This window comes from Culex quinquefasciatus, chromosome 1, assembly GCF_015732765.1.
Source record: "Culex quinquefasciatus strain JHB chromosome 1, VPISU_Cqui_1.0_pri_paternal, whole genome shotgun sequence".
Taxonomy (NCBI): Eukaryota; Metazoa; Arthropoda; class Insecta; order Diptera; family Culicidae; genus Culex; species Culex quinquefasciatus.
In genome coordinates, this window is record NC_051861.1 from 132,233,791 (window position 1) to 132,247,617 (window position 13,827).

At 34.9% G+C, this 13,827-nt stretch overlaps 1 protein-coding gene across 1 annotated transcript; it reads right to left on the bottom strand.

The window, feature by feature from the left end:
* Positions 1–1,179: 1,179 nt before the first annotated feature.
* On the bottom strand, positions 1,180–11,896 carry LOC6045735 (AP-3 complex subunit delta). The gene is made up of 7 exons (XM_038249547.1): positions 10,794–11,896; positions 10,441–10,514; positions 6,608–7,904; positions 6,395–6,548; positions 6,156–6,326; positions 5,968–6,097; positions 1,180–2,409 (listed from the first exon to the last, which is right to left on the bottom strand). The coding sequence occupies exons 1-7, from the start codon at positions 11,523–11,525 to the stop codon at positions 1,959–1,961; spliced, it is 3,009 nt and encodes a 1,002-aa protein (XP_038105475.1). The 5' UTR covers positions 11,526–11,896; the 3' UTR covers positions 1,180–1,958.
* Positions 11,897–13,827: the final 1,931 nt, after the last annotated feature.

Below are 13,827 nucleotides of genomic sequence, written 5' to 3' on the forward strand. Positions count from 1 at the left end.
GCATAAAGTTATTTTACCTAATTATTTTGAAAAACTAGTGTATGCAAAACACTGGTGTAAAATGCATTTTAAAGCATTTAATTTCTCTTTCTAAAGACATTTTCCATAATTTTTCACAGATGGAAAACTTCTAAAAAACATAAAAATTAGCAAATGCAAAATTAAAGGTAAAAAAGTATTAAATTGGAATAAATTGCAATAAACTTCAAAAATAAAGAAAAGGTCGGAATATAAATATGTAGAAAAGTAATCGAAAATTGTTTTTTTTTAATTCATTAAAATATGATTCCCAAATCCAAAATATTGAAAAATAAGATCACATTTTATAAAAAAAAGTCAAGAATAAACTCATCAATAATTCATTTTGAAACAATGCAAATAATTTTCGTATTCTTGATTTTTTTGTTTCCGGTTCTAATACCTGTTTTTTCAGAGTTTTTTTTTGTTTATTTTGTAATTTTTTATAGATTTTTTTTGTATAGTTTTTTTTCTTGATTTTTTAAATATAGTTTTTACCTACTAATCTGTAAATTCTTAAATTTATGGAAAGTGTAGGAATTTTTTTTTCCATTTAAATATAAAAAATGCAAAAGAAAACTTTTTTATTTTTGAAACTTTTCTGAAATTTTGGACTAAAATTTTATTTTTTTTTAGATTATTTAAAATCCCTTGAATTTCCTCAATATTTTGAACATTTTTTTGTTAAAAATTTAAAACCTAAGATTTTTTGGAAAATTTCAAACTTTAGATTTTTTGGGAAATTTAATTTAATGTTCATATTATTTTTTGAATTTTTAAAATTTTTGGATTCTTATTTCAGGATTTCAATACTTTTCATTTCGGATTTTTAACGCCACAAAAAAAAATTAAATAACCTCGGACCCCCAAAAACAGAAAAACAATATTTAAACGCCGGATTTTTGAAACACAACAAAAAAAGGTGCATCGTATTTTTTTTTTGTTGAGCAAAAACCATCGAGCCTCATTCCCGATTTCGGAATATCGGAAGACACTTTTCAATCATCTAAATCTTTGTCGAGCTGGAGCCGTCAGACATAATATCGAAATATTACGATACTTTTAAATTGCGATACTTTGACAAGGTGGGCGCCGTTATTGGTTATTACGGAGTAGAATTTCTTTCCGTTCCACTTCTCGAAAAAGTCACTTCTCGCTGCATATTAGATAAATTATATATATTTACGTTCTGCTTCTGTTTCTGTTTTTTTTTTGCATAATAATAATAATGATAATAATAGTATATAATGATCATAATATGCCTGTAATTACTGATTAATTAACAATCATCACCTAAGATGAATAATCGCTTGTTTTTTAGATCTGTTTTTTTTCTGCTCTTCATTCTTACACAAATACCTCACTTGCATCGAAGCCGAATCAGTTGATCAGTTTTTCCTTTTTCTTCTTCTGCCAGACAGCGATTTTGTTAAAGTGTTAAACTCAACTTCGAGGAAGTAAGCAATTTTTTTCGGGATATTTTGTTTAATTTCTAGCTCTACGCAGTAATTTAGCAAGCGGCACCACATTTTGTTAATTTGTTCTAAAAATTTCATTCTCTTTCCACACCACACTGGGCCGTTTTATTCTCTTTTCATTCGTTTTTTTCCCCCTAATAAAGTTTAGTAAAATCGACTTTAGTCTGTTTGCTCTCGTCGGGTCGTCGGTTAGCTTAAGCTGGTTTTTAATTTTTAGACATCTTCGTTTTTTTTATTCTTTCTTAAAAGTTGACTTACTTTAAGTGTGTTTAGGAGAGTGTGTGTGTTGTTTACGCTGACAAATTTGTTTGTTGTGAACAGAAAACTTACAAGTCTGAGTACTTTGAGTATAACACTATTTTTATTCGTTTTTTTTCTTCTCTTTAGTGGATAGGCGGTTGCGTTGGCGGCGACGGAAAGAACCAAAAATAAAAGGCCATTTTAAAGTTAATTTTCTCTCTATTAAATAACCTCTTTGCTCGGCGTCGAGATTCCGAGGGCTTCCTCGTACCCACTCATCAGCTTTTTCTGCTCACTTTTGCTCAACTTTTCCTTTTTGTTCTTCTTTTGCTTTTGTCTGGCTTCCTCCTCCCCTCCACCACCATTGTTGTTGGCCGCTTCCGCCCCTTCCCCGGCCATCTTGGTCTTCTTCCTTCGCTTCTTCTTGTCCTCTTGGCCCACTTCGAGCAGATCCTCTTTTTTGTCCTCCTTTTTGGACTTCTTTCGGTCCTTCTTGTGGCGGTGCCGGCTCTTGGAACCGGCCTCTTCGGCGTCGATGGCCACGATGTCGTTCGAGGTGGGCGGGGCTGCTGCGGAGGCGGCTTTGGTGGACAAATGCTCACCAAGCAAACCACCGGACCGGCTGGCCTTTGAGGACGAATTTCGCTGCGCTGGGCGATGGTCCTCGATGGGGCTGGGAATTGAAAAGGGGAGTGTTCTTGTATTACGTAACGAAAATATTTGGATTTTAGAATTCCCTTATGAAAAATCAGAAATATCCAGAACAAAAAAAAAATAAACTATAAAATTGTGGAAATTACAAATGGCTATACAAAAGTAACAATAATTTAATTTTATAAATTAAAGTAAAAAAAAAAATATTTTTTTTATCATTTTTGTAATTTTTTTTCTTTTTATTTTATTTCAATTTTTTTGTAATTTCAGTTTTTTTTAAACATTTTCTGAGTTAATATATTTTTTTGACGTTTCGAAAATTTTCGTAAATTTATGGAGTTTTTGAATAAAAATTAAAATATTAATATTTTAGGCAGACATGCATCCGCTCTAACTCCTCTTTTAGAAGAACTTGTTTGGCATTTCACGTAGAAGATACCCAGCATGTTGTGCCAGTGATTAGAATACGCTAATTACGCTTGTCTTTTAGGCTCCCGAAGACCCTGAGAGATTATTTTGAAACCCAACTGAGATATAGGTTAAGAACTCTTAATTGCACTCAAAGAGCTTTTAAGAAGTTCTTCTTGAGAGCTTAAGAGAACATTAAATGAAAATATAGCTAAAATCGGGTTTTCCAATGAACCAATGTTTTCTACACATTATTCAAGCCAAAAACAAGAGATTTTTACCTAGCAACAAGCATAACATTGCTTTAAATGAAAATGCCATCTAGAACTAGCTGAGTGCCTTTAAAACGAGCTCATAGTGCCGATGCATGTCTGATTTTAGGATTATTTAAATCCTAAAAATTGCAAACACTTTCTGATTTTTCTGATCTGATATTTTGAACAATTTTAAAAATCATGTATTTTTTTAAATTATTCGAATAAAAAGAAAAAAATACCTTGGAAAACACACAAAACTGTAGAATTTTTTAATAGTTAAAAGCTGGGTGCTGAATATTGGTTTGCAAAACGGCCTCAATTTTGAACTGTCAAAGTGGAACCAATTTACTGTTCGCCAAAAGTAGAAAGTAATGTTATCGATCATTAAAAATTGTCTTTTTTTTTGCAAGAATGGGAGATTGGGTCATACAAAAATGCTGAAATTTGTATGGGGGGTGATATTGGCCCCAGACCCACCAGTATGAAAAAAGTCATGCTTGTGCTTGAACAGCCTCCTACTTTGAAGATGTAAACAAAGTGGGATCATTCGAAAATCACGTTACGCATTCTCTATATTCATCACCCATGTAAAAAAAAATAGTTATTCAAAACTTAAACATACCAGATTATTTTACAGGCACTTAAAATTAAAAAAAAAATAGACATGTAAAAAAAAAGAAATTTAGAATTTTTTTTGAACTTTAAAAATTTTACGGGATTTGTTTTTTTCAATAGATTTTTTTTTTCTTTTTGAAAAAGTTTGTTGGAATTGTGATATTTGTCCAAATTTTTTGAAAATTATTATGATTTTTTTTAGAATTTGGGATTTTTAATACTAAGGACATTTGACGATTTTTTTTGGGTTCATGTGGTTTATGAATGGCCCCAACATTTTGAATTGAAGGATAATTATTTTTATTTGGTGTACTTTAGAATTAAAAACAAATGGGATTTATTTAATATATTGATTTTTAGTATTTAAGAAAGTTGATTATTGATATTTTTCAGATGTCACGTTATTTTTTTAAACTGAATTTCAAATAGTTTTTTTTTTAACTTTGTACATAATTTAACAATTTCAGTTTGAATTAAATTTCAATTGATCGTTATGTTCAAAAGTTTTAATTTAGTGATTTTTTTTTTCAATAGCATCAGGATTTTTAATTTGATTTTATTCCAAATAATGGGAATTTTAAACATTATCAAGGCTACCGTTGAAGAGATAATATTCATTCTTATTTACAGAAAATAATTTTATTTTTCTGCACATATTTTATTTTATCTATTTTTCAAAAGTGACCATAAACCAACATTAAAAATCATAATGCCAATAATAAATATTTTTTTGATTATTTTAGGATTTCAGAAAGGGGCCATTCATTAACCTCGTGAACACATTTTTGAACATGTTAAACCATAGGAATTAAGAATTTAATTTTCCCGATTTTGAATTTTTTAGCATTTTATAAGCTTTAGAATTTGTTTTTGTTAAATTATTTTTTTTGATACCTACTTGGAATTTAAAAAAAAATTTGAATTAGCTATTTTATAATTTTATGAAAAACTTTAGGTTTTCCAAGGTTAAAATGTTTAGTATACCAAAGCTAAAAAATCTTAAATTCTTGAAATTTAAAAAATCTGAAATGTGAAATATTTGAAAATTTTAATTTTTTTAAAGACCTGGAAATGTTTTTTTTTTCAATTCTTTGAATTCTTTTTTTTTGTGAGATTTTAAGATTTTTTTTAATTCTATTTTTTCCAGCTTGGTTTTTTTTTTGTTGCATTTTTTCGAATTTTAATATTTTATTTTGTTTTTTTTAGATTTATTTTTTTGGAATTTTAAGATTTTAAATTCAAGTTTTTTTTAAAAATTCGCAGAAATGAAAAAAATCAAGAATATTTGAAATTTAACAAACAAGTTTATTGAATGCTAAAAATATCAAACCTTTAAAATTAGTTTTTTTTTAATTTTAAATATTTCAGGATTAAAAAAAAATCTTGTCATTTTTTGAATTTAGGGTTTTGAAATTTTAGAAATTATTAAAATAAATCTCAAGTGCTGAAAAGTTTGAAATTTTGAAATCTCTTAAAAATTCTAGAAATTGTAGAACAAAAAAACGACTAACATTTTAAAAGTTCATTGAACTCTTAAAATTTGGAGTTTCTTAATTTTCAAAATAGAAATGTATAGAAAACCGAAGTTTAAAAAATATGCTGATATTCCGGGAATTAAAAAAAATGAGTTGCTTGGAAAATTTTGAAAAGTCTTAAAATTTTAGAACAAAAAAATTATTTTTTTCAAAATTCTTCGAATTCCTAAAATTTTGTATTCTTTTTTTCTTATGGGAGATTAAGGATTTTAGTTTTATTTTAAATTTTAGGAATTTTTAATATTAAGGAGTTCTTACTGTAGACTTTTAGCATTTTTTCAGGTTTTTTGGAAGTATGTTTTTTAATTTAATTTTTTTTTAAATTATTTAAAATGTAACAAACATAATATGTGTAAGTTTGTAAAATGCTAAAAATGTCAAACTTAAAAAATTAGTTTTTGTTATTTAAATATTTTAGAATTTTGTAAATGCCTTAGATTTTTTAATTTTTGGAAACAAAGGATTTTTTTTTAGAAATTCCCAAAAAAAGTTTTGAAACTTTCACCTTTTGAAAAATTCATAAAATCCTAGAATTAAATACAACCAACATTTTTTTAATTCATCAAACTAATAAAATTTTCAAATGCAATCTTGTAAGTTTTTGGCTTGGATTCTATATTAGACTTAGTCCTTCTAACGCTCACAAGCCACAACAGTCGTTTGCAAATCATTTCGGGAGATCGAACTCTCTACTCTACTATTTTTTAAAAGGAAATTCCTAAACTCTCGAAATTTTAAGAATTTTAATCGCTTTCTACTCACGCATCCAAGTCAATGTCCAGCGCCCGGTGCGGATCGTCCAGATCTTCGGCGTTCTTGTCCTCGGTGTCGGATAGGATGGCCCCCTCCGGCAGCTCCACCACCGTGTTGACCACGTGCAGCGGCTTGGGATCTACAACAAGCTTGGACATTCCATCAAAATTATCTTAACTTCGCCAAGCTGAACTCACCGTCACTGTCGGAATCGCTTTCGCTGTACCGCTGCTGCTTGCTGCTGCCACTCTTCTTGCTGTGCCGCTTGGACTTTTTGCTGGCCTTTTTGCTGTGTGCACCGCCGGCAGCCTTGGACGAGGACGAGGACTTTTGCTGCTCCACCAGATACTTGTCGGAACGCTTCGTGGCTGGAAAATGAAATTTGATTTTTTATTATTTTTTTTTCTCAGAAAAAAAAGAGGTAAAAATTGCTTACAATGTATTTGCAGCGGCACCTCGAGCGCAATCTCCGCGATCGGTATTTCGTCGTAGTTCTCCGCGTTCTGGTAGTCTTGGGAGGACGACTTCTTTTTGGCCGGCTTGAGATAGTTCGGGTTGTTGGTCTGCTCGAGGATGCGAGCTTCGCGGAGCTAAAAGAATGAAGTTTTGTTAATATCTTAAGGTTGGTCTTGGAGGATAGTAGTCTTACCCGCTCCATTTCCTCAGGAGTCTGCTCGACCTGGCGATACCGTCGATGCTCGCCACCGTTGGTCGTCTCGCGATCTTCGCCGACTCCGTGTCCAAACAGCGAAAACTTTTCCTCGTCGCTGGACTCGCTGCTGACCTGGGGCGGCGTGTTGATCCACTCGTCCAGGTCGAGTCCCTCGGGCAGTTGAACCTTGCGCTGGGCCTTCGGAGCGACCGGGTTGAGATCGCCGACGAAGAGTTCGCGTATTTCTCGAATCAGCGCGGCCACTTCCGGTGGAATCGAGGGCTTCCCCAGCACCACGACGTCAACGTCGTCGAGGATATCTGCGGCGGTTCCGTCTCCGGTCGTCGTCGCCGCCAAGCGCGCCTTGAGCATTTGCACCGTCATGAAGGCCGAGCTGGCCCGTTCCTGTACTTCGATGTCACCCGAGCTGAGGTAAACCGGCAGGCCGTCCAGCAGCTGGTCGCAGTACTTCCGGACGTCGGCCAGGTTGTCCTCCTCGAGACAATCGTGGGCCAGATTGGCGAACAGCTTGGTGGCATTTTGCACGTAAACGGCCTGGATGTGGCCCGGGACCTGTCGCGGCTGCAGCAAGATGTTCAACGTCTGTTCCGGATTGTCCAGACAGCTTCCAAACTCGCCCACGATCCAAGCCGCAGCGTACAGAACCTCGTGCATGGTGCTGTTCTGGGCCGCGATCGGATACGACGCCAACAACGTGGACATCTCATTGACCGCAAAGTTACGAACCGCCTGAACCCGAATCGCCACATCCAGCAGCTGCGTCGCAATCACCTTGCCATGCTTCGACCCGGACTCCAACTGAATCAACTCCACCAGCACCGTCAAATACCACTCGAAGTTCGTCACGTACTGGTACGAACCCTGCGAGCAAATCTCAATCACCTTGAACAGCAACTCGTCCCGATACGCCGACCCCTCGGCCCGTTCCATATGCCCCAACAACCGCCGCACAATCTCCATCAAGTTCTTCTTCGACACCATCCCGTACAGCAGATCCAGCGCCCTCAACCGGATCGACTCGTCCTTGTCGTCCAAACACGCCAAAATCAGATCCTTGTGCGTCTGGACGCTCTTCGGGTGCGTCTTCAGGATCTTGGACATCGCCAGCAGACCAAGGTACTTGAGGTTTTGGTCCGAGTCCTCGATGAGGATGCGCAACTTCTGCACGCACAGCTGGATGGAAGCGCTGTGGTTGGGCATTCCGCTGCTGATGCTGATCAGGACGGCGATCACCGTGTTGATACACTCGTACAGCAGGCTCATCGCCGAGGTGCTGTTTTTTAAAGGTTGGAAAAGAATGTATTAGCGGGGGGGTTTTTGAAAATGATGAAGCGATTACTTTGAGCTGTTCGAACGATGGTCTTGTTACTAGCAAGTTATCAAGCTATATTAACGGTGGACTATGTTAATTTATCCCAAAAAAGAATTTATAAGGTCATCTCCAGCGTTGGGGTGCAAATCAAATTTGCACCCGGCTCATGAATACCGAGATCAAATTTGCCACCTTGAAAAAACTCCGTCATCGGTACCTGTCGGGTACTCATTTTCTGATACCCGAGAAGTACCGCCAAACCGGGGGCAAAGTTTTGAATGCGTGTTTCGGAGATTTTTGTATGCCTGCTTTTGTGTATGATTCAAAAATTCAAAAATTCTAAAATTTAAAATTCTAAAATAAAAAATCCAAAAATACAAAAATTCAAAAATTCAAAAAAAAAAAAACAAAAATTCAAAAATTTAAAAAATTCAAAAATATAAAATATTAAAATTCTAATATTCTTAAATTCTAAAATTCTAAAATACTAAAATACTAAAATTCTAAAATTCTAAAATTCTAAAATTCTAAAATTCTAAAATTCTAAAATTCAAAAATTCAAAAATTCAAAAATTCAAAAAATTTAAAATTCTAAAATTCTAAAATTCTAAAACCCTAAAATTCTAAAATTCTAAAATTCTAAAATTCTAAAATTTTAAAATTCAAAAATTCAAAAATTCAAAAATTCAAAAATTCAAAAATTCAAAAATTCAAAAATTCAAAAATTCAAAAATTCAAAAATTCAAAAATTTAAAAATTTAAAAATTCTAAAATACAAATTTTTGTTTTTTTTTTTAATTAAAATAACTATTTTTTAATTTTTTCAATTTCTTTTTATTTTTTTCAATCTTTTTTATTTTTTTCCAACTTCTTTAATAATTTTTCCATTTTTTTTTTGATTTTTTTTCATTTTTTTTTTTGATTTTTTAAAAATCTATTTTTTATTTATTATTTAAATGATTTAGAATTTTAAATTTGTTCAGTCTTTTAAATTTATTTTTTTGTTTTTTTTTTTTTTTTGAATTAAAAAAATAATTTACTTCAAATCGGCTTTGATCGTCCAGTTTTCACAGCGGCGATTTGGCCGTGCGGGTTGGGGCGCGGACTTAGTAAGCCAGATATAGCTATCGCCGGTTTGATATTTTTTTTGGATTACAGATATTTTTTTCCTAGCGTCTACCAGATGTAAATTTACACATTAGTAGAGGTAAAATTGAAGCTTTTTTCTGACATAAAAGATGTACCCCATTTTAGATGTAATTTTACCATGTTTTTTTTTACTGTGTAGCAAACCAGCAGAATAGCGGGTAGCAAAGTGAAATCCCGAAGAACTGAGAGCAAATTTGCTACCGCGACAGGTACCGCGGTGGGGTTGACGTCGGGTGCAAATTTGATTTGCTTCGATGCGCTTTGCTACCCGCGCTGGAGATGCACTAAAGGTCACTTTCACATTTGAAACAGAACGGATGCATATAACTACGAGCACGGACAAACAGACAATTCTAAATTCTAAAATTCTAAAATTCTGAAATTCTGAAATTCTGAAATTCTAAAATTCTAATTCTAAAATTCTAAAATTCTAAAATTCTAAAATTCTAAAATTCTAAAATTCTAAAATTCTAAAATTCTAAAATTCTAAAATTCTAAAATTCTAAAATTCAAAAATTCAAAAATTTAAAAATTCAAAACTTCTACAATTCTAAAATTCTAAAATTCTAAAATTCTAAAATTCAAAAATTCAAAAATTCAAAACTTCTACAATTCTAAAATTCTAAAATTCAAAAATTCAAAAATTCAAAAATTCAAAAATTTTAAAATTCTAAAATTCTAAAATTTTAAAATTCTAAAATTCTAAAATTCACTTTGTTATTCCTAAATATTATAACTTTGATTCCGGGTTTTACAAATTTTTTAACTTATTTTAAAAGATATGATAAATCATGAATTAATATGATGAAAATCTTATATATAGATCTAATCAAATCATAGCGCTGCCAATCTTTTGAAGGGATCCTGGAGAAAGCCTTACATTATATTACGCCTAGCCTTCTTCTTGTCATTTATCAACATTTGTAGTGCGCCATCGCAAAAAAAAAATGCACTTAAACATTACAAACGTTGAAGCGGTCAGGCCTACTGCATAAAGTTTACCGCAATGACGATTCGTTGAATTTGAGCTCGAAGTGAATTAATGTAAAGAAAACAGAAAAAAGTATGTATTTTGCAATATAAACCGCCAACACCAAGAAGTTGAGCGATTTATTTTATGGAGAAACACCCGTAACTTAATCATTTCAAAGCTATTTTAGCTAAGAATACATCTAGCTTTATAACTTACCATAGTAACATCTTCTTACTGAGCTTACTTTTAAAGCTAGATCTTTTAAATAACATTAATAACGCGTCTTACTTATCTCTGACGATATACATCAAAGACAACAGATAGAAAGTAATCGCCCAAAAAAAAAAAACATAAAAACAAATCTCTGCTACTTGCCTATGAATCAGATTGGTCAACGGTTCGATAAGCTTTTTGCCTAGCCTAGGTTCTAGCGGTGTTAAAGCACCAAACTGCAACGAGGAAGGGAGAGAAAAAAATGGGGGAAAATATGGTAAAGGTGTTTGTTTTGCTGTATGAATAAGAGAGCGATAAGATAATAGATGAGGGCGCTGCTAAAAGTAAAAATACATAATAACGAAAAAAACCTCGAGATCAACTCGATCAGCGGATGGGTCAGCTTCTTTCCGAGGGCCGGTTCGATGGCCGTCAGGCTGGCAAACTTGAATTGATATTAGAGTTGAGATTAACGGGTGGCCACTTGGGAGAGGCGCGTACCGTGTGGGACTTACCAGCTTGATGATTTTGATGAGCATCCAATTGTTGGTGGAAGTGGTCATCAGTTTGAAGAAAATCGGTGCCAACGAAAGGTAATTTTTAGGATTTTTCCGAGCGAGCTCGCAGATCACGTTGACAGCCGCCGACTGGACGCCCGGATCCGGATCTTCGAGCTTTTCTTTCAGCTTGGGAAACGCCGGACGGAGTGCCTCCGGATATCGGAGAAACACCTTGTACATCATGAGGACGGCCTTCATGCGGAGATACGGCCGGGTTGAGCTCATCAGCGTCATGATGTCGTTGGCCAAATCCCGGGACAGGTCCGTCGAGATGAAGCAACTCAACCCGGACAGGGTCACGCCGGCGTCGTACTGATTGGTCGAGCTCAGATCCTTCCGGACCATGTTTGTGGTCAACATGAGCAGCTCGCTGTCCGGATGAAAGCACTGACTCGCCGCCAGATAGCCAATCCGTTTACACGTGAACCGGTTCGAGCTCATCACCTCGATTATGTTAAATCCGGCCCAACTTATGTCGTAGCCGCACATCTGCAAATACGTCAGCTTGGCCACGGCATTCGCCTTCACGTTCACATTATCCTGGCGCAGTTCCTGCTTAATCTCCTCCATGCACTGGGCGATATACTTGGCCTCATTGTCCTTATTGTTCCGGATGCCCCGGACCAGATCCGTCAGATTCTTGTCAAACATCCGCTCGAAATTTCCCTTCACCTTCTTGAGTGCCATTCTGCCTTCCAGAGGACAACACTTTAACCAGTTAATCTCCTGCAAGCTGCTACACCACCGCGGACCACCCCCTCACCCTTTAACCGTGGCAAATCTGGACACGACCAGACGAAGCAGGAGGAAAAAGGCACCGAAGCGGAAAAAACGCGAAACTCTGCAGAAAAAAAAACTTTCACTCCCACCAAACGACGGTGGCCATCGTCGGGGAACCGAACTCTTCTGGGGGGGAACGCGATGACGCACCCGCGGACGGACACTTGGCTCTTCACTGGGCACTTCTTCGCCAGAATTCCGCGATAAACATCCGTAATTCGATCGCGAACCGAACCGACGACGACGAGCAATTTCTTTAGACTTTTTTTTAGCTGATGATGCTGATGTGTCAAAATTCACACGGAAAATTGGAATCGTTCGAAAGTGATTAGTTTTCGGCTTCGAGTTGGGCTGATTTGACTAGGGGTGTGCAAATCGGCTGTTTGAAATTATTTATGTTGCAGGCTCCAAATCTGGAGTTTTTTTTGTTTGAAAAGGTCCAATAAATCAAATTTCCTGATTTTTATCGTGTATTGTGTGCTGCGAGGAGAAGATTACCCTCTGAAAATGCAGCGTCATTAGTGCATAATTGACAAAGTGAGCGCGTGGTCGTAAAAAATATTCGGAGTGGAAAGTGATTTCTTTTGTGTGCTTTTTGTCGTGAAATGTGTGTGTCTTAATTTATTGTTTTGTGATTTTCAAAGCCCTTCCTATATCATCGTTGATCGGAAGGCACGGCGTCGGGTGGATTGTGTTTAAATTTTTCGAATAAGGTTTTATTTTTTTTGCGTTGAAAAAGCCATTTCTATATAATGAACGAAAGACGCACTGAGAATTTGGATCGTTGAGTTAATAGTGGAGCAAAATAACTGTGTGTGAGTGAGTTTGTGTGTTAACCAGAAAGACCTTCCCATAGAGCTTTATGACGTTTCGCGTACGCACACTAGCGCACCATTTGATTTTGCTGGCCGGACAAAATTTAACCTCACTTTTTTTCGTGTATGTACACGCAATACATGCGCACGTAAATAACACTATAGCATCGTTGCTCGGAAGGCTCGCCGACGGGTCTGTTATGAAAGTCCTCCCCATAGCGTCGTAGCTCGGGAGGCATCGAAAAGCCAATAGCTTATCCTACTAACCCAAAAAAATATTAATCACGTGATGCTTGAAGGAGATGCTGTGGATTCAACGGTCTCAAGCGGTATCAACAAGTATATAGCGAAAAACTATGTGCTTGATGAGTCTGCAACTTCAACTATCGGACAAACATTCCTCTCTTTCGTTGAACTGCAGGCTTCTTGGGAGGGCGCCGGTATTGACTAATAAAGTAGAGATCTTCAGAGGTTAAACAGTGAACGGATGGTTGGCTCCCACTGATCATTTTTGACTCATTGTTTAACTTCAGCTGATCTGTCAATAACGGAGAAGCAGCTCATTGGCAGTCAACCATGCTCATGCTCAGGTCCAATAAATCAAATTTTCAGTTTTTGCTTTTTGGGTGTTTTTGAAACCGCCTTGAGTCAGGGGTGTTAAAAAACACCAAAAAAGCAAAAACTAAAAATTCGGTTTATTGGACCTTTTCGAAAAAAATCCAGAAATGAACAAAATTTTAGTTTTTCGTATTTTGGGTTTTTTGAATCGCTATAAGGAGTTTACAAAAATACCCAAAAAGCAAAAAGTAAAAATATTGTTTATTAGACTTTTTTGAATAAAAATTAGAATTTCAGAAACTTTAAATTTTAGAATGTTTGAATTTCAAAAAATTAGAATTTAAAAAATTTAGAATTTTAGAATTGGGTCCTAAAATGAAGCTTAGATTGCTGATATTATTGTTTACAGCGATAAAGCTTATTTTTCTGAGTACAATGACCCTCTGTACGACCACAAAGAGTTTAAAATGGTTTTTTAAATCAATTTTAAAAATTAACCTCGCGGTCCTTCTTGACAGAAAGCTCCTACTTGACAGCTCGTTCCAAGGGAACCATAGTTGATCCATGATCCATCGAAAAAATGTTGTCTTGACAATATTTTTTTTTGCATTAAAATGAAACAAAGTGATCAGAAATGGTTTTTAATCGTGTTTTTTACCGTTGTACATAAAAATTGACGTAGGGCTTTAGTACCCAATTTTAGAATTTTAGAATTTAAGTATTTAAGAATTTTAGAATTTTAGAGTTTTAGAATTTTAGAATTTTAGAATTTTAGAATTTTAGAATCTTAGAATTTAAGAATTTTGGAATTTAAGAATTTTAGTATTTTAGAATTT